The sequence below is a fragment of the Mastacembelus armatus genome, chromosome 18 (genome assembly GCF_900324485.2).
Source record: "Mastacembelus armatus chromosome 18, fMasArm1.2, whole genome shotgun sequence".
Taxonomy (NCBI): Eukaryota; Metazoa; Chordata; class Actinopteri; order Synbranchiformes; family Mastacembelidae; genus Mastacembelus; species Mastacembelus armatus.
The window spans coordinates 16,850,947-16,871,351 of NC_046650.1; the positions used below are offsets into that span (position 1 = coordinate 16,850,947).

Below are 20,405 nucleotides of genomic sequence, written 5' to 3' on the forward strand. Positions count from 1 at the left end.
AGCAGTAAAAATAAAACAATAAATATCTAACTATTTAAACACCAGTGAACTAATGAGTTGTGTCAAAGTGCTGCAGCTTGAGGAGAGCTGTGAAGCAGTAAAGTCACAGGTCAACAATGGCCTGAAAGAGACAAAATATTGCCCAGGTGATGGTTTTTGTGATTTTATCATGAGAGACCCCAAATGTGAAGTGGTGCTGCTTTAAAAGGCAAAACATTTAGCAGGTGCATGATTTTCCATGGGTGTTTTTGTGTATCCAGCTGTCTCTTCAGCGTCTGCAGCTCCAGCAGATTCAACAAATTCACAGGGAAATTAAAAGTGCAATGTTTTGCCCTTTATCCGTTTCCTGACAAGTGTAAGAATGAAGTGGCCATAGAAATTAATCAAAGAGTTTAATTTCATCACAGACTGTAGTGGATATAAAAAAACAGCATAGAAATCAAACAGTTTAAACAGTTTTGAACTTATTTACACAACCCCAGCCATCACAGCTTACAGTAACACTTTACAATATGTAATACATAATACAGCAGCTGTGTAAAAGTGCAAAAGGAGGACAGAAGGTATAGCTGTAGGTAACTCCATGAGTCCTGAGCATTTTCATATAAATCTATTCTGCTTAAAGCAACTGTAAAAAAAAACAAAACAAACCAAAAACCTTCATTCACAGGTTAGTCAGGTTTGATATAAGACAGAGCAGCTCATGCTCTCATCACAGCAACGGAAAACAAAATATTTTCCCTCGCATGTGTTTGTTTTCTTTCTTTAATACACGACATGCAACTAAAAAGGTCACTATCACTCCCATGGCTGTTAGTTACCTTATCCCAGCACCTAAACGTTTGAGGCCGTTTTCAGGTCATTATCTGAAAAGTTGATTAAATAACGTTGCAGCTCTCTGCTCTGCACCAGTTTATTAATAATAATAATAATAATAATAATAATAATAATAATAATAATTGGGGCTGTCAAGGTTTATGCATTAACACATGCGATTAATCTAAATATGTTAACGTGTTGATGTTTTTTAATGCAAATTAATCGTTTAATAAGGTTTGACCCTGACTTCTTGCCATCACCGCAGCATCTATCATTGTGTGCTAGCATCAGGCTACTTAATGCTACTTAATGTGCACATTAAACACATTTACAGGTAAATACTAGTATTTTAAATTACTATTTTTCAAATTTGCTAATTTTTTAATCGATTGACAGCATTAATAATAATAATTATTATTAATAATAATGTGAGTTCTTGTTAGAACAACCATGTTTTACCCTTGTCCCTGTATATAAAAAAGCATCAGTTCACCTAAAACCAATCATGTCTGCCCATTCACACCAATTGAGAAGTTTTTATTTGCCAGCATTTGGGAAAATCCAGATGTGAGACTCTCTTTTCTCATGACTGGGGTAGCTCTTCACATACGTCTACCAGGACGGTGTAGTGGTTAGAGTTTGATGATGATAATCCCGAGAAGGATCTGCGCTGAATCTTGCCAACTACTGGCTCAGGATCAGCATAACACACACTCTTAGAACGACCAACACTGCCTAGTTTCTTCTTTGAAGCGTTGGAGCTGGAGGACAACGCAGGAAAAATATTTGGGATGCTGTTTGTGCGACAGGTTATTTGGATGCGATGGCCTGGTACTGGAGCGCTGCTTTGCCTTGGTAGTCCAGGTTTTAGATCATTGTTCTGGGCTGATTTGGCAGGTTTTGGAGCATTGTTGTTGGTTGAGCTGGCTAGATTTGAGCAGTGGGCAATGACGTGGATGCTGGTCTCTTGTTTCTTGACTGACAGTGGAATGACGGGTTCTGGGACAGAGAGTGAGTGCTGGGAAGGATCACAGACAGTTGCTGGCTGGTTGTGCTGGACAGGATTTAGCTGAGATCTTAAGTCGTTCTGTAGTTTCTGGATGGTCCTTTCTCTCTTATGAAGGTTTGACTTGAGGATGTGCACCTGTATTTGCAGCTCCTCAATGGTGCCGTTTGTCATGTTAGGGTGTGACTTATTGAGCAGCACCTCTTCACAGGGAACACACGCTGCACTTTCCCTAGACACCAGCCTGAACTTTGGCTTCCGTCTGTCAACTGTAGGAATAAAGAAGAAGATGTGCCTTTAGGAACACACACTTTTCAGTGTTCAAGTTCTTATAGAATCAGCATAGAGTAGTCAATCCAGTAAATTTGTGCAGAATTATCCTTTAAAAGACACATTTCAACACTGATCATTTGCAGCTGTTTATTTCACTGAAGCAGCTTTCTGAGGCCTGAGTGAGTTGATGCTGATGTCGCAAGTGAGTCTAAAGTCTCAGCATATCTCAAATCATTATTTTATACATTACAGTGACTCTGTGTTGAGGCCTGGGTGAACAGTTAAACAGTTAATTCTTCTGGTTTGAGGCGATCAGGAATTAAAGGTGTCATGTTTAGAAACCCAGTCCGGCTCTTTGTGGTCTGCGGTCCTTAAAGTTACTGCACTCATCTGCTCAGTGTGGCGGTAAAACCAGTCATGCCAGTTTTAGAATGAGCTGTGAGTTTCCATCACTAATATAATACTGTGTCAGTGGTTGACTTACCATGTTTCTTTAATAAAAATCCAAGAAGTCCACACACGAAAACTAAACTGACCGCTGAGCCCACGGCGATTCCAATGACGAGACAGCGGAGCTTCAAGTAGTCAGCTGAAATAACAATACACAGTTTAGACAAAGAAAGGCATTATGTGATATTTCATAACTACAAAATATCTAAATCACAGTGACAACGTGACTTATGTGCTTTCAGATTTAAAGCTCCAGTGTACCTGGTATGAAAATCTCTTTGTCTCTGGTCTCTTTGAATTCTGGCTGTTGAACTCTGCAAGTGACTCTGCGATGAAAAGGCCATTAATAAAACTTTAGGTTTATTTAGAAATCGAACATTTATTTTTTTAAATTGAGTTCTGCTGATATTATAAACTTTTAATTTATATTCATTTTGGATGTGTAATCCAGTCCACATCTATGATTCATGCTCATCAGGACTACACTTCCTGTAGTCTTGATTTAAGTAATGATCTGAATGCGAACCTTTTGCTGGCGTTTTGGAGAGTCACTCTTTGTCTTAGGGTGCAGTTTTCCCAATTTGTGTCTTCAGCAGGGATGCGGTTTCCCTGATCATCCGTAAATATGATCTGGCACTTCTTCCGCAAGCAGTTCACCTCACATTGCACAGTCACTATTCCACCCTCAGCGGACACCACCGACAGTGTGGGCTCAGAAGGTGCTTCTGTAAAACAAGAATTATCCAGAGTGACCTTTGAATGTTCAACAGAGCACTTCAGTTCTACCAGTTTATCATTAATGTGGTCAACAGGGCAATAGGCCAGAGAGACTTCATGGGAACAACAAAGCTGCAGCACCACGCCTGAACAAGGTGTAAACCTAATAATTAAAATGTGTATAGCACTGTGATGTCACATGTGGCTCTTGGCTCTATTTTTACCATTCCAAGTTAATGACAGTGCAATTTATGTCAACATACGCAAGTGTTACTAGGTAATCAGATCCCTTCACACCCAGTTCATTTCATACCTGTGACCCAAACATAATTAATGCACAGCCGCTACTGTTTCATTATTAAATTATTTTTGAATTGACAGATTGTTTAATCTTAAAAACCCTTCACAGCGTGACATCTTCAAATCATTTGTTGAGTGTTTGAAGCAGTTTTAGACTCAACCTGGGAGGTTTTATGTGACTTTGAATGCACATGGCTGGACATACCCACAATTAGCTCCACAAACGTGAATTCCTTGTGGGTGTTCTTCCAGAGCCGCATGCACCGGTACCTCCCTGCATCGGACAGCTTCACATCGGAGATCCTTAAGGAGACGTCTCCTTCCTGCAATGTGTTTGTTGTGAGGCTCGTCCTGTACTTGAAGGCCGGGTCCTTCATCTCATGAGTCTCACAGCCATCCCGATACAGAAAGACGACCTTCTGCTCCAGATCTATCTTGGACCACTCCACTGTGGGTAAGTCACCTCTGGCATTGGTGTGGAAAGTACAGGGCAGAATCACATCCCCACCTGCAAAGGCCAGGACCGTCTCTGGTGGATCACGCTCTGAGGAGTCACCTGATGGGGGACACCAAAACATGAAGCCTCATTGATTCTCCATAGCAGACAGTGTCATACAATGTTTCTGCTCAACACAGCACCACATCTACAGTGCCCAAAAGGAACTGCAAGTTCAACACTCCACAATAAAAAAAAAACTCATTGACATAACATTGGATAATTTACTGATACTCTTGTTTTAAATGGACTTTTAATTAAGGATGTGTAATGAACTGCCACCTCCCAGTGATAATGACGGAAAGACCACACATGTATAAGATTACTACTGCCACACCTGTGCTATTCCAACAGCAATGAGCTTGTGATTTCAGCTAAAATAGGCTTTAAATAGAAATAGTTTGTTTTTTTTTGCTTGCCCAGAGTTTGATGAGAAGACACCACTTTCTTGCCTGTGAACTAAATAGGATTATACTCTCAGCACAACAAACAACCTGCTGCGTTTGTGCTAAAGTCAGCCTGTGGTTGTGGTTTTGTGGGGGTTTGAGTGTTGGAACTGTCTCTTGGTTGGACGTAGAGGTTTTGTTAAACCTTGCTGACACTGTGAGGTTGGTGTAGCTTCATATTGTTGTGTTTCTGGTTACCGCAGTAGCATAAATACAAATACATGTAAACACAAAACATGCACCCACACCCCAACCCACACATTAATTTACTGAAGACTCGCCCTAACTAACCATAACCACTACCTTGCTAACCGCAACCCTCACCCTAACCTACTCCTAACCTTTCACTAACATTACACCGAGACATCCCCTTAAATTCAGTGATTTACATTGTGGGCACCAGCATCTGGGCCCAGGAGGAAGCAGAGTCCCCTCAGTGAGAGTGTGTAAGCAGGTTTCAGTTGTCAAAGTGTGATTAACACCACACACGCCCACACACGTTTTACAAACTTGCTGGGCTTGAACCACATGCTACAGATACATTTCTACTTCTGTTTACGCAACCTTGAATTTTTTTTTTTTTTTTTAAACATGCTATCTGTGGGAGCTGCATGTATGGGCTGGCCTGAAACTCTCAACTGACACCAGTTAAAAACAAGAGCTCCGAAATCCTGCTGACACTGTAAAACCACCCGTTTTACCATCCCATCATGAAGCAGAAGAACCTCGACCCACTGGAACCAGAACAAACACCTGTGCGTCATTTGGCCACCAGCCCAGAAATTGTTGTGCTATGAATCAGGACAATGGAAATTTCCACTGTACATTCTTTATTCAGTATCTTCTCACAGGAATGCAGTTTCGCTTCAGCCCTTCCACCTTGCGCCTTGATCATGTATGACCTTATAGTGAGCTGTATTACACTGACACGGGTGAAAACGAGATTATTGGCTATGTACAGTACTGTGCAGAGGTTTAAGGCACTTCAAATGTTTTAGATTCTCTCCACACAACACCATCAGGTGTCTGACTGATCCAAGGATCACTATGATCCTTGAGTCCATAAAGGACTCACTATAGTTCAACTATTTTCAGAGGCAAGAAGAACCAGAGTCCTGCAGCAGATGGTCTGACCCCCACAGAGCCCTGATCTGTGGGGATCATGTCAGTCTGGGATCATATGAAGAGACAGAAACAATGGGACAGCCCGAATCTGCAGAAGAACTGCAGCAGCTTCTCCAAGGTGCTGCAAAGACCCAGACAAAGCTACTGCAGGCCATATCAAAGAAAACTGCTGCTGGTTCAAGGGCAAAGGGGAGTGCTGCAGATACTGATTAGATTTAGGTTTGGTTCACTTTACTGCACACAGTTAACTGATAAGTGAAAAACTATTCATGTAATTCATAGTAAAAGTGTCTACTGCGTATTTCTAGCACCTAAAGCCTTTGCACAGTACTATATAGGAAGTTAAACTGTTTAGTAGGTGTGGACTTTTTTGCATGGCTGGGTTCAGCATTTTCCTCATCTGACATCCATGCTTCAAAGTTGTTGCTATAGTGAGCAAACTTTCATTCCTTTGCCACTTTGTGATTGTAGTAGTAGCCAAATATAATATAGACTGAAATTCAGCCCTGAAAAATTACACTGGATTGACAGAAAAAGATGTAATTATGTCAATGTTTACAATTTGCAGGCACTGACACAGAAAACTAGTGTATTTGTCTCCACTCAAAATGAGCTGAGGTTAATGTGAGTCTGCTTTGATGGCAATTGGGTAGTAAAAACAAAATCTAGCTCCCTGGGTATTTTTGTGGTTTGGATGTTGACTTGAACTCTCAGAAACCTTAATAACTTTGCCTCTGTCTGTCTCTATGTCATAGGATTAGTAGTGACTTTACTAGAACTAATTGGTACTGTGCAGTCCTGCGATCTCTACTGTTCACACATAAAACTCGAACAGCAGGATTTGCAAGGATTGTCAAGGGACCGGTCTTATGTTTAGAATCAGATCTGTTTGTCTGTGATCATAAAAATAACACTGAACTTTTCCTTTTTAAAGCTGTACTGATGCGTTCAAACAGGATTCATGAACATCCCAGCTCTCAGAGCCTTTATTATAACGTCAATCAAGTGACCACAGAGCGGTAAGCGTCAACAAACACATCTTATATTCTAAATAAACCAATAGTTACACTTCAACTCATGAAAACCAAGATATGATCCCCAAATTTCCCCTCTAACCAGAAGGATTTTTAGAAAGCAATAAACTATATAAGAAGTTACAAGAACGAAGGTTTATCTACATGTCTTAACCTGGATCTTTTTCCTCCTTTAGACATTTTGTCAGAAATTGTGAGGTAAAGGACCAAACAGCTAAAGGCAGTTCATTAAAATGACAGGAAACACGGGGTTGTGTTGTTGGAATTAAATCCCTAACCTCAGATATGAACAAAACCAAAACAGGCCTAATGCATTCCTGAAAATGTGCAGCCAACATGCAGCCAAATATACTTTGGCCTGATAAGAAGTAAAACTACCAAAGTCTGACGCAAATTCAGCTGAACATGTGTTTGTTTGTGCGTTTCACCCTTTCCATTGCGTCCTTTAAAATAAACATAGTCTGACCTGCCAAAGCCTTAAAGACAAATACAAACATACGCTATTCACAACGTTGCCGACAGGTCTTACATTCAACCAGAAAAGCTTATTCTAACTATTATATTAACAATAACAAACCCGTTTATTAAAAGGACAACAAATTGATACATACCTGTATAACAAGACAGCAGAGCGGAAACGAGGAAAAGACGATAAAACATATTTTCTCCACTGGGAAAAAAGAAAACATGAAAAGTTCCTGCACCAGCAGTGCTTCGACATCTGATCAGGTGAGTGGCTGCAGTAACTGATATCAAGCTTCATTCATGCAGTGGGGTGTTCAATGTCAGTGGGAAAACTCAGAGCTTTGACTCCTCCTATGTATGTAATGCTGTATATATAGTGATTACTGTCACTATAACTACAGCATTACATACATACAGCATAATATTTAACTTTTTATTAATTACGCAAAACAAATACACACTGGGGTCATTTAACTACCTACTTTCCTTTCATTTTAAATTCCTCCTGGTAATTTATGGGGCAAGTTATAACTAAACATCAGGACATCTGCACCAAGTTTTTGATTTTTTTTTTTTTTTTTTTTTTACAGGGTTTGAAGTTCGGACCTGCTGAGATGATAATTGAATGTCACACAGGTATATTGTAAAAAGGCTTAGAGCTGAGTGGAAGTTTCCGGGTCACATGCCTGCAACCATTTACAGACAAAAATTTCCACTGTTCAAAACCAGTGATGGAAAATAACCAGTAGGCTTCCATTTACCTTTTGGACTTTCACTCTGAATACAGGACTTTTATTTGGAACAGAGGATTTTCAGACTGTGGTGTTTCTACTGTTACTGCAGTAAAGTATTTGTAGGCACTGGGTATTTCTTCCAGCACTGTTCAAACCAGTTAGGCCACAGCCTGCTGGCAGAAAGCTGAACTGCAGCTGCAGCAGAAAGTCAAGAACAAAACATTTGACAGCAGGACAGAAGAGTTTTACACTGTGCTATGATACAGTTGTTATCAAATAAAGCAGTTCCCAGACACATTTGTCCTCTAGAACTTTGTCTTCAGGAGGGAGTCACGTGGTCAAGAGACAAACCTACTGTCCCAGTGGTTGGACTGGATTACCACAAAAATTGTGATTTTCATGGTAATTGCTTTTCAAACTTCACAAGTGTCAAATATGATGCACATTACTGTGCAGTAATTCCTGAAAAAAGCAGAGCTTTACAACAACATCACAAGCATCAAATAAAATAAAGAGAAATGAAGCCCATGTTGCTTTGACAGCTGAGGAGGAACATACAGGCTGAGTCATCACTAGATACACATCAGAAAACCAAACTGAAATATGGCATTTTGACTTGCACAAGAAAAACTTCTTTGCATGTTTCTTTAATGATAAAAACAAGAGGCTTAGGTTCACTATTATTGTTTTTCTAGCAATATAATTTCAACAGAGTTAATAAATCAGGCCTGTTGCACTAATGAGTTTTCACATGAGTATGAACAAACATTTCCTTTGAATTTGTACTTCGATCGCCTGTGTTTTGACTATTCTTCCTAATAATGATATTGCAGCTTTGTGTGTTGCTGTGTCATCAGTTCCTCATTTTGTGGGAGATAAGTAACTGTATTTATGAGCTGCTCTTTGGCTTCTTCAGCACCTTCGTGTGAGGCTGACACTGAGAAGGAAGAAGATAATTCTGCTGCAGGTTTGCCACAAACCCTCTGATCATCTTCCTTCTTTCCTTTAATGAACTGTCAGTCACTGTGTGAGAAGGATTCCTAACATGTATGGTTCTCTTTGCTGAAGGTAAAAATCTGTATAATCTGATCTCCACCATGAAGATGCTCGGTGTCTTTGTGCTTTGTGTCTGTGCCATGATGGATCTGACTCCAGCTGCAGGTGAGAACTGCATTAAAAACACCAAGATGGTTTGTATGTATTGGTCTGTATGCAGAGAGAGAAACTAAGTCAATAACTGCTGTGTCCAACTATCCAGATCTTCCAGAAGCAAAGGATGAAAACGATCAAACAGGTCAGTGAGACTAAAATATGACAAATCATAAAATCTGAAGGGGATGGAACCAGAAATTCCACTCATATTATTAACGTTGTTCATAATAAAACAAGTATCACTGACTGACAGTGTGTACAGCTGTTGTTTTGGTTTTACTTCACATTACACAGTGAATACTATATATCAATGTAATGAACTGATTATTAAATAGTCTGTATTTGTCCTCAGCAAGGAGCCACCTGGTCAAGAGGTTCATGTTTTGGTCTCGCTACAGGAACCGTTTATTCCATTACATTCCAAGACCCCTGACTTGGGCTGAAGCTGAGGTAAAATCACTGAGTTTATTCTTTTTACACTGATTTGAACACTTAGTTAACTGGACTCCTCTTTTGGCCCTGCTTACTGCTATTGCTCCTCTCTGGGCCACTTCACACTGTTATTCTCCACTGCAGAGAAACTGCCAGTCCATGGGTGGAAACCTGGCATCAGTGCATAACATTTGGGAGTATCATGAAATTCAGAAGGTGATAATGACTGCCAGTCATGACTACAAACAAACATGGATTGGAGGCTCTAATGCACAACAGGTATTTTATGAATCATTACTCATTTGTTGGGTATGTAATAACCATTCCTAATTCTTAATCTATTTAATTTTCTCATCTAGAACAATGTTTGGCTCTGGAGTGATGGCACAGTTTTCCACTATTCAAACTGGTGTCCCGGAGAGCCGAGTAATTTTCGGCGCCAGCAGCACTGTTTGCAGATGAATTATTCAGGTAAATCCAAAACCTCTGAGCCTTATTCAGTGAGTGTTTTAAATGATGAAGGCTAAAAAAAGAGTTGGAAATAAAGCCTGTCTCAATTAGAAAGTCCCATGTTCATTTGTTGTTTGCAATGTGCAATATTATATCATTTATAGCAGAATTAAACATATTTTAACTCGTGGAAATATGTGTGGTGATGATTTAAATACCAATTCCCCTGTTCCTCGAGATAAACTGGTCTCAGTAAACACTTCTATGTAGCACTGACTGGCTGCTGTGCCTTGTACTTACAGCTCAGAAGTGCTGGGATGATCTAGAATGTTACGGTCATCGTCCATCTGTCTGCGCCAAGAAAGTATAGTGATACCTGGACTGGAACAGAGGCTTCAAGTACCCGTCAGAGACCACCTGAAACATTGAGAGATTTGTTACTGCTTATCTTTACACACTCACCTGCATTTGTATTATCAGACTCATTCATAAGATGAAGGTTTTATACCTTGTTTTATTTCTTTTCTATGGCTGTAACGCTACTTAAGGAAGGAAGAGACAAGTAACATAAACAGGAGCTGGACTGTCTCTGAGGTTTTGTGCCTTTAATAAGAGCAGACTGTGTTATGGAAAGAATGCTTTGAGCTCAACTTTATTCTGCAGTCTGACTCTTCTTTCTTGGCTCATGCCAAAATAAAAGTCTATCAGTATTGAAACCATTTGGTCTGTGTTAATAAACTCATTTTTACAGTTCTTTTTCTTTTTTTTTTTTAACCAAATACCAAACGCCTCAAGGTATAATCCTATTTAAAAATAAAATAAAGAGAAATGAAGCCCATGTTGCTTTGACAGCTGAAGAGGAACATACAGGCTGAGTCATCACTAGATACACATCAGAAAACCAAACTGAACTGAAATATGTCATTTAACAGATTGACTTCCGCAAGAAAAACTTATTACATGTCAACGATCAACAGCAGAAGCTTATAAAAAACAAAAACTTTTTTTCCTTCTCAGAATTCAGAGTTTAAAGTCACTGGTGTTTTTCAAGTGCACTGTTCTAACAGCTTAGAAAAACTGTGTTTGTTGATATTTGTAACTTTGGTAAAGATCAGATCACATTTATGACCAACCCTTGCAGAAAACACAGGAACTGCAAATGCTGTCATTACTTGTTTTTCTAAATACATGACTCTATGAGGTTGTGAGCAAAATACCAGACAACAACTTCAAATTTGACACAGTTAGCACAATCTGACAATTCTACAGTGTTTTCTTTCATGAAATGGTCCAGGCTGCTTTCAAAATAAACATTTAGTTTCTCAGTGGCCACTTTTTCTGCAAATGTAACTCTTCTTTTATGTTTCATGCAAAAAATAAGTCATCAGCATTGAAACAACCTGGTCTGTGAGTGTTACCTTTGTTTTCTTTAAGGATTTAAATTCTCTGCGTCTCATAATAATGCCAGTAAAGTAAAATCATTTATATTATGTTGCACACTTTTTAAGTTGATACATATCTTGCTTAGAGAAGACAAACTTTTCACTGACTTCCTGTAGTTGCAGGACATCTCTCTAAAGTTCCTGTCATAGAGCAATAAAAACTGCAGGAGACTCATCTGTCCACAAGGTGGTGCTGCAGTTATCTTTGTCAGCTCTCTCTCTACATGACACAAACGATTTATTTTGCATTTCCAACAGCTAATATGAGCTGACAGCAAACCTGAAGAACTGTGGTATAATGTGTTCAAATGATCATTGTTTTTAAAGTCTCTTACCCACCACTACATGAGTCCAACAGATAGTAAGTATATGTGATTTCTCTTAATTGCCCCTCTGAAGTGTGTTCCTGGGCTTTACTGATCATCCCTTCTGGAAAATTAGAAGTCTAAAATATTTTATTATCCATGATATCTTTATGATTCTTTTTCATTATGTGTTTTGTTTTGGAGCTCCTGTGAAGCTCCAGACCAGATCCAGAATTGTTACATAACAGTGAACTGAACTGAACTGAACTCAGGCTAAGTAAGAAAACATGTGCTGGCAGGACAAAACTGATGTTGAGTAAACGTGACATAAAAGCAGAGCCAGCGACAAAAGGGAAATTATACCATATATGGTAAATAATTGGGGGAGATTGACAAGTCTTCCAACACGGGAGAAACCTCCCTATGTTGTTTAGGAGGGGCTCTTTCAGAAAAGGAGATTCAGGGCTCTTTGTCAAGATCATTGGCTGATACATATCACTTTCTGCAAAGGGTGTGGTCGGAGATTTTTCATTTTAAATTTTCCTTTTGTTTCTCTGCATTTCATCTGTAAATCCATTTTTTATTTTTTATCAATTTTTCCCGATTTACCGGACCCTGACCTTTTCTTGAGTTAATACAAGGATTATTGAACTCTTAATCCTAGGTTTACTTATTTTTATATGCGAAGAAACGGCATCGATCCACGCAGGTTCTTTCCAGCGTCTACGAGGGCCCGTGGGGCGAGGTTGACACCTCTTTGTGGCATGGCTGCACATGCGCACACACCGCACAGACATAAATGAAAACACTTATACCATTATTTTAACTCAAGACCAGACAAACCAAATTATTGTTCCAAAAACCGTTCAGCAGATACATGGGCTGCAGCCCAAAAAAATAAAAAAATTATTTGTGGGATTTGGTATACTCATTTAACTTCATCTTCTGATTAATAATCAGATTATATTAGGTAACTGTGTCCATCTGTCCTATAAAGGGACTGATAGGTGACAACTGTCATGCTGCAGAAGGATTTGCCTACAAAGTAAACAACACTCTGTCCAAACATGTTTCCTCTATGCTGTGGCATGATAAGGAGCAGGATGTGGGGACAGTTGGAGCACGGGGCAGCAGGGGTGATCCTCTACCTGTGCTGATTTAGCTGTTTCAGAGGAATAAATTACTGTAGTGATGGGAATTTTCCTCCTTTCCTTCCCACCCCCACTGCTCACACAAATTACAGTAAAGCCACAGGATCACAGAGTTTAAGGTCCTCTAAACATGCATTGTTATTTGACTATTGGCCAGTTGCAAATTTGGCATGGCACTGTGGCCAACTTTATAATAAAAGCTGTATTGATGCTGATTTAGCTTCAGCATGTATGTTGTTGTACCTGCTGTACAGCCTGCAGTACACGCACCTGTCCACACGACGTCACTGTGTTAACTTCATCAGGGGGAAATATCCAACTACAGAGGAAGAGAAACACACGAAGATGTCATTAAAAAATCATTTTTGTGCTTTCTGTCAAGTTTCAATAAAAGTCAAAATTCATTAAATCTCATTTTTATGGTACATTTACAGCAAAATTGCAGAGCATAGGGTGACATATAAAAGGAGGCAGCAGCACACAAGTTGATTACATCTTGTGCAGACGTTCCAACCTGAAAGAGATCAGTGACTGCAAAGTAGTGGCTGGGGAGAGTGTAGCCAGACAGCATAGGATGGTGGTGTGTAGGATACTGACTCTGGTGGTGGAGAAGATGAAGAGGACAAGGGCAGAGCAGAGGATCAAGTGGTGGAAGTTGAAAAAGGAAGAGTGTTGTGTGGCTTTCAGGGAGGAGCTGAAACAGGCTCTGGGGGGTCAGGAGGTTCTTCCAGATGACTTGACAGCTACAGTCCAGATCAAGAGTGTGTTAAGAGGAAAAGGTTAGCTAAGAAGAAATGGGACACAGAGGACAGAAGAGAACAGACAGGAGGACAGGGAGATGCAGCTTAAAGTTAAGGATGGATAGGATCAGGAATGAGGACATCAGAGGGACAGCTCATGTTAGATGGTTTGGAGAAAAAGCCAGAGAAGCCAGATTGAGATGGTTTGGACATGTTCAGAGGAGGGACAGTGAATACATTGGTAAAAGGATGCTGAGGTTAGAGCTGCCAGGAAGGAGGCCTAGAGGAAGACCAAAGAGGAGGTTCTTGGATGTAGTGAAGGAGGACATGAGGATAGTTGGGGTGGGTGAGGAGGATACAGAGGATAGGGTTAAATGGAGGCAGATGATTGGCTGTGGAGACCCCTGAAGGGAGCAGCCCAAAGGAGGAGAAGAAGAATAGACACTGTAGATCTACAGCCTTGTCTGTTATAACTAGTGACAACAGCAGTTTCCCTGCAGCAGTCAGCAAGAGGAAAAATGAAACATGACAAACAGAAAAGCAAAAATCTATGTTAACTGTAAATAACAGTTATCTGCTTACCTGAATTTCCCCCATGGGGGATGAATAAACTATCTACCTGTGCTAATTAGAAAAAACAATGAGTTTTTCAAGCTAACTGACCAGAGCTAACTGTTTAGCTAGCTACAGGTTGGCTGGGTTAGCTAAATATGCTAGCTGAGCTAACCGCCTTTCAAAAACTAATATTACACTTAACTTTTACACCGTCGAAAAAAAATATTAAACACGATTTAAAGCTCCCACTAAGCAACACCACTACTGGGAGTACTGGTTTTGGATGACCTGGACATTTTACGAGGTTTTATCGCACCAAACGTCCGTCGCTAATAACCGTTACTCCCGTTAGCAGCCGGTTAGCCGCTGATGCTAATCGATGTTAGCGCTCCAATAGCCCGCGAACTGCAGATGCTAATCGCTAGCTAACGCTTCCAGCACATAGACACATCCCACACTCGCATGTACCGTCAGGCTGAAATTACAGCGTCACCGCCACATAAAACAGATGTTTAGCCTGAGGTGACTGGTTCTTGTCGACAAACAAACCCCCTTTATGTAGCTCTCACCTGTGGAAAACACATTTACGAGCCAGTTTGGCCCCGCTGCTGTGACCGCTGCCATGCCCGGGAGCTAAACCGAGTGTACTCCCCCCCCCCGCCCGCTTATATAGCAGGTCGGTGCCGGCTATTTCGAGTGTGTTTGCGGGCTAACGGTGAGCTAATCTGGGCCATAGATACACCCTGTTGACTTTCTTCACATTAATGTTGGTTTAATTCTGCTGACTTCTTATACAGACTTATTTTCCAGTCACAGGTTCATAGGTGTACATACCCCTGGTGATTTAAGATAGGACAGGATTTAGTTTTTGTTGTGACTTTGAAGGAATGGCCTTTTAACCTCTTATCTGCTAAGGGCCCAGCAGCTCTCTACAATAAAATCTACTCTGTAAATAAAGGTTGGAAAAATATTTAACATGGATGTGTCTTTATGGCTCATTCACACTCACATCTCTGATCACAACTGATCCAAAGTCAGAGGACATGTTAAAAATGTCACTGTGTCTGGGCCAACATTAAAATAATTCATTTAAAAAAACTATAATAAAATGAGGTAATGGACACAAACACCCCTACCCTGTTTATTTAAAGAAACAACAAACATTTAGGGTCTGTTGATGTAGTTTTCTTTTTTAGCAGTTTGTGATTTCGAGTTAATTTGTGTCTCTTTGTATTGTAGTTGTTCTGAATCCATGAAATTGTTTTCTGTTTTCTGCATCTCCCCATGGGGCCCTTGACCTCCCTGTCTCCTGGGTCTGTGCCCAATAGGCCTGTTCAGGGATCCTCCCATGGCTGGAGCACTTCACACAAGGTCAGTAATAAAGTTCTGCTTATAATTTTAGCAAAACAAAAATTCTGTAATATTGAAATCTACTACTATTATCAATTTGATCTTCTGGTTAACACCTACATCCATCTGTCCTGTAAAGGGAGTCATGGGTGACACCTGTCATGCTCCAGAAGGATTTGCCTTCAAAGTAAACAACACTGTAGAACCAGATGTTGTATGGAGAACACTGATAAGCCTCTATACTGTTGCATGATAATTAAATGACCGTTTTTTTAATAATTAACAAATACTAGGGCGGAGTAGCATGTGATGAACAGTCATAACTCAGTATATAAAAGAGCTGGTGATTAATCCAGACACTGAGAAGGAAGAAGAGAAGAAGATCATCCAGCAGGTTTGTAACAGACTCTCCTTAGGTTCAGCTGGTTGGAGACTCATGTCTCCTCTGCAGAGATAATACAACATGTTGTTCTGTTTTCATTGAAGGAAATTGCCAAAATCTGCACCATGAAGATGCGGACTGTGACTCTGCTGTGTGGCCTCTGTGGACTGATGGGTCTGAGTGAAGCTGCTGGTGAGCGTTCACCTTTTGTTCAAGGACTGAGGACATTTTTCAGGGTGTCCGCGGATCCTTAAAAAGTCTTAAAAAGTCTTAAATTCCATATTATAAAACTAAGGCCTTAATTAGCATTAAAATGTCTTAAAATGAAATCTAACCGAACCCATAAGGAAGATTTTATTTGAAAGCCTTTCGCGTATTTGTTACGCAGAACGAAATAGGCGGAACCAACTAAAATACGCGTTTGAGGGGAGTTTATTTAACACATGTTTTCCGGCAGCTGCGTGAACTGCGGGAAAGTTTCATCATTAGTCTTTTGCCATGGGTAAATGTAAATTTAATGACAGTTGGTTACAAAACCCTAATTTTGCGCCGTGGTTAAGTCCAGTTAGTGGCAACGTGTTCGAGGTCCGGTGCAAAAAAGTGTAAAACTCGGAATAATGGGTATGAAAGCTTTGGAGACCCACATGCGGTGTGAATAAGACAAAGCGGCTGCGGAAACCTGTCGGAAAACACCTGGCATTTTATTTTTGTTTTAATGAATCAAACGATGTGTAAACAGTTTATATCAATAAACAGTGTGTTATGGGAATTGGTTGTATTGTGGGATGTTTTATTTTATTTCTACAAAATTGGTCTTAAATTTCATTCGGCGTGGTATTAAAAAGTCTTAAATCTAGCTCTTAGAAACCTGCAGAGACCCTGTTTTTAGAGGTGGAAAAAGCTGCTTGTGTTTAGTCAGTTGTTATCAAATAAAGCAGTTCCCAGACACATTTGTCCTCTAGAACTTTGTCTTCAGGAGGGAGTCACGTGGTCAAGAGACAAACCTACTGTCCCAGTGGTTGGACTGGATTCAACAGACGCTGTTTCTGTTACATCCCGACTGCTATGACTGATGCAAACCTTGCATCAGTCCACAGAGCTGAGGAGTATCATGAGATTCAAAAGATGATAGTGACAGCCACTCATGCATATAGAGAAGCATGGCTCGGAGGCTCTGATGCACAGGAGGTTTGATCCTCTGTGACACATTTAATGAGTAGTGTTGGTTTTTTGTCATGTTGATATTTTGTTGTGTGTTTTTAGGAGGGTATTTGGCTGTGGAGCGATGGTTCCCCCTTCAACTATCGGCACTGTGGGGGCTTCAATAACTACAGGGGCCGGCAGCACTGTTTACAGATGAATTATGGAAGTAAATCATGACATACTGTTTTTATTGAGGTCAGTATGATGTACTACACATAATCCATTCACAGACATAGTTTTATAGTCACTGAACTCCTGTGTCTTTGGTACTTACAGATGACAACTGCTGGGACGACCAAAACTGTAACGTTCGCCTCCCATTTGTTTGTGCCAGAACCATCTGATGATTCCCAGGCTGAACAACATACAAAGGACACACACACACTGCTAGATGTGTGTTTGAGTGATTATGTATCTTATTATTACATCTTATTGTGTCTTTCTGTTGTGGGAAATACTCTCTATCGTCTTCTGCAAAAATAAAAGTCTATCAGCATTGAAACAAGCTGCTCTGTTTTATGGCAAATTTCACATCACTCACAAAATAACACACATTGGAGAGGCAGTGGTTTCAGACAAACAGCAGACAGTAGGTAACTCTCCCAGGTGGAGCTGTTGAACAGTGTGTTGACACATCTGTTATGTCAATTTGACCTTTAAATAAACTACTTGCCATTTAAAAGTTGACCATTGTTAAAGTTCACCCCTGATTTCAACCATAATGCAAACAGAAACTTTAACACGGTGTTTGGACTGTGTATGTGTCTTCCCTGGAATTGTCCTAATGAAAACATGAGTGACGATATAAAAGAGCGGCCCCAGTGCTCGGTGCCCTCACACAGGACAACTGAAGCTACAGGCTGACACTGAGAAGAAGAGGAGCTCGCTCTACAGTCAGTTTGCTGCCCAGTCTCTGATCAGTTTCTGTCCTCTGGTTAATGAAGCTGTGGCTCATCTGTTCCCTGACAAACCCTCTTTGTGTTGCAGGTGCATCATCTGAAACATCTGCATCAACCTCAGCATGAAGATTCTGACTCTAGCTGCATTTATTTGTACCATGCTGGTTCTGGTGAGACCTACTAGTGAGTGTCATTTGTTCATTTTGTGTTAATATGTGTGTTTTTCTCATCCATGATATTGGGCAAGTGTCAGCAATGATGTAGAAAAAATCAGTAGAAATATTATCAGACCCTTTTTCTGCGACAGCTAAAGTCACATACATGACATTGTTTTCTCAGCTTCAGACTTTTTACACACACGATTTTAAACTGATGTTTCACTAGTTTGATGTTTTATTTTATTTTTTTTAGATTTAAAAAAACAAAGTTAATGTTAACTTTGTTAGACATAACTTGGGAAATAGGGATGCGTATATATAAGTATGCTTATTCATTTAAGACATTTTACCAAAAATGGATTGGGTAGTTATTTCATATCACTTCAAAACAAACAGGCATTAATGCTGCAACAATTTAACAGACCAGGAAATAGAAAAAGGCTGGATGTTTTCCACAAGTACGAGACGAGAGAACGTTTGTGGCTTTTAAAGTCTGTGCATGAGCTGATATTCTCCCAAACTGTAGGGGGCAGTGTATCAAGAAAACTGGAGGTTTATTAATGTTTATTATTATTATTTTGTTCATTAATGTTGCTGGGCCAGAGAAGGAAGAGAAGATGGTCCTCTCATCCATTAAACAGTTTTAAATAAATATAAATTCATAAATAAACATTCAAGCATGAACCAAGCTCAAGGCGGACATGATACCTTATAACCTTTAAAATAAACATTATTCTCAGTTCTTGAGCCAGGCGGCCGCATGGACTACGGACACTGAATGCATGATGGGAAATGATGTCGTCACTGACAACATCAATAATTTGTTATCACAATTAAATCGAATGTAAATTTATCGTGTGCACCAGATTGGTCTCTTCTCAAATGAGAATGTGTTTTGCTTTGCAAATAGTTGTTGTGCCAAAACAGTGACATACATTTTAAATAGGATTATAGCTGGAGGGGGTTTGGTATTTGGTTAAAAAAAAAAAAAGAACTGTAGAAATTAGTTTATTAACACAGACCAACTGGTTTCAATGCTGATAGACTTTTATTTTGGCATGAGCCAAGAAAGAAGAGTCAGACTGCAGAATAAAGTTGAGCTCAAAGCATTCTTTCCATAACACATTCAGTCTGCTCTTATTAAAGGCACAAAACCTCAGAGACAGTCCAGCTCCTGTTTATGTTACTTGTCTCTTCCTTCCTTCAGTAGCGTTACAGCCATAGAAAAGAAACAGATGATATATACTGGATATGATAGAAGATGTCAAATGAGATACAGTAGAATTCAGGTTCTATGAGACTGATGGCACAAAATGTGAGAGTATGCAAAGACAAACACACCTCCACCAGTGTTTGTGCTTTTCACAGGGATTTCATGCCTCTGGATCAGACCTGGGATCATCTGACACAGACAGATGGAAGAAGCTCGTCACAGTTCGCATCGTTCCACAGCTTCTCTGTAAATATCAACAACATGTGAGTCAGTCAGTGCTACAGACCAAGACCTGAGACCTGAGACTGTCTAATGAGGCCATGGTCTAATCAATATGTAGATAGTTTGTTTAACTATAGTGACATTTCGGTGATTTACATTCAGCAGTTATGTGCAGACAGTTCTCATTGCCCTGATAGTCGTCAGGTTGTCCAGGAGCCCAGTTTGTGTATGTGAAAGGTGTTTTATCAGTCCATCTCCACTTGCCCTCCTATAAACCAGAAGAGAATCAAATGTAGTGACGTGTTTCAGTGTCTGATGAAGACAAATCCAACCACAGGACACTGACTGTGTTTAGGGTTGATGGAGGGGACACAGAATAAGTCAGGAGAGACACATTCAGGCTGGTTTGAGCTACAAAGCCATGAATTAGTTGTTATGTGTCAACATCAGTCACCAAGAGTCAGTGATTATGTGAACAGTGCAGAAAGAGAATTCAATAGTTGTTCTTTAAAGAAGAACTTCATGACATCTGATAAAATGACTGAGTGTCTGATCTGAGTCAGTGTTGGTTTGGACTGAAGTTTGACAATGAGGAAGGAGAATCAACATTAGCAGCTTCTACCATAACACATGTCCATTGTTGTCAGCAGGCCAGTTGCATTGTGGGTAATGTAGGCTGCTCATTGTGATGGTGACAATATGACATTAGGACAAAGCCAATATCAGCTGAGTATTTATCTGTCAGACTGTCCTTATGAACAGTTTACCTTTCGTGCATCAGTGCTTCCAAGCCATGCTGCTGTACCCTGACGGATCATTTTCAGAATCACTCCATACTCCTTAGCATCACGCACTGATACAAGGTTTCCACCTTGAAGGTAGCAGT

At 40.1% G+C, this 20,405-nt stretch overlaps 3 protein-coding genes and 1 long non-coding RNA gene across 4 annotated transcripts; 2 read left to right on the forward strand and 2 right to left on the reverse strand.

Moving 5' to 3' along the window:
• Positions 1-446: 446 nt before the first annotated feature.
• Positions 447-7,408, reverse strand: LOC113139595 (uncharacterized). Its single transcript, XM_026322897.1, has 6 exons — positions 7,278-7,408; positions 3,771-4,121; positions 3,075-3,273; positions 2,810-2,874; positions 2,583-2,687; positions 447-2,094 (listed from the first exon to the last, which is right to left on the reverse strand). The coding sequence occupies exons 1-6, from the start codon at positions 7,324-7,326 to the stop codon at positions 1,403-1,405; spliced, it is 1,461 nt and encodes a 486-aa protein (XP_026178682.1). The 5' UTR covers positions 7,327-7,408; the 3' UTR covers positions 447-1,402.
• A 1,346-nt stretch (positions 7,409-8,754) lies between these two features.
• On the forward strand, positions 8,755-10,513 carry LOC113140970 (type-2 ice-structuring protein-like). The gene is made up of 7 exons (XM_026325127.1): positions 8,755-8,832; positions 8,934-9,026; positions 9,124-9,159; positions 9,370-9,467; positions 9,594-9,728; positions 9,809-9,920; positions 10,202-10,513. The coding sequence occupies exons 1-7, from the start codon at positions 8,757-8,759 to the stop codon at positions 10,267-10,269; spliced, it is 618 nt and encodes a 205-aa protein (XP_026180912.1). The 5' UTR covers positions 8,755-8,756; the 3' UTR covers positions 10,270-10,513.
• A 5,436-nt stretch (positions 10,514-15,949) lies between these two features.
• On the forward strand, positions 15,950-17,381 carry LOC113125412 (ladderlectin-like). Its single transcript, XM_026298852.2, has 4 exons — positions 15,950-16,016; positions 16,801-17,012; positions 17,088-17,193; positions 17,304-17,381. The coding sequence occupies exons 1-4, from the start codon at positions 15,950-15,952 to the stop codon at positions 17,369-17,371; spliced, it is 453 nt and encodes a 150-aa protein (XP_026154637.2). The 3' UTR covers positions 17,372-17,381.
• Positions 17,382-19,439: 2,058 nt separating this feature from the next.
• LOC113142034 (uncharacterized) lies at positions 19,440-20,405 on the reverse strand. The gene is made up of 3 exons (XR_003296901.1): positions 20,287-20,405; positions 19,676-19,787; positions 19,440-19,541 (listed from the first exon to the last, which is right to left on the reverse strand). It is a non-coding gene; the product is annotated as an uncharacterized LOC113142034 (long non-coding RNA).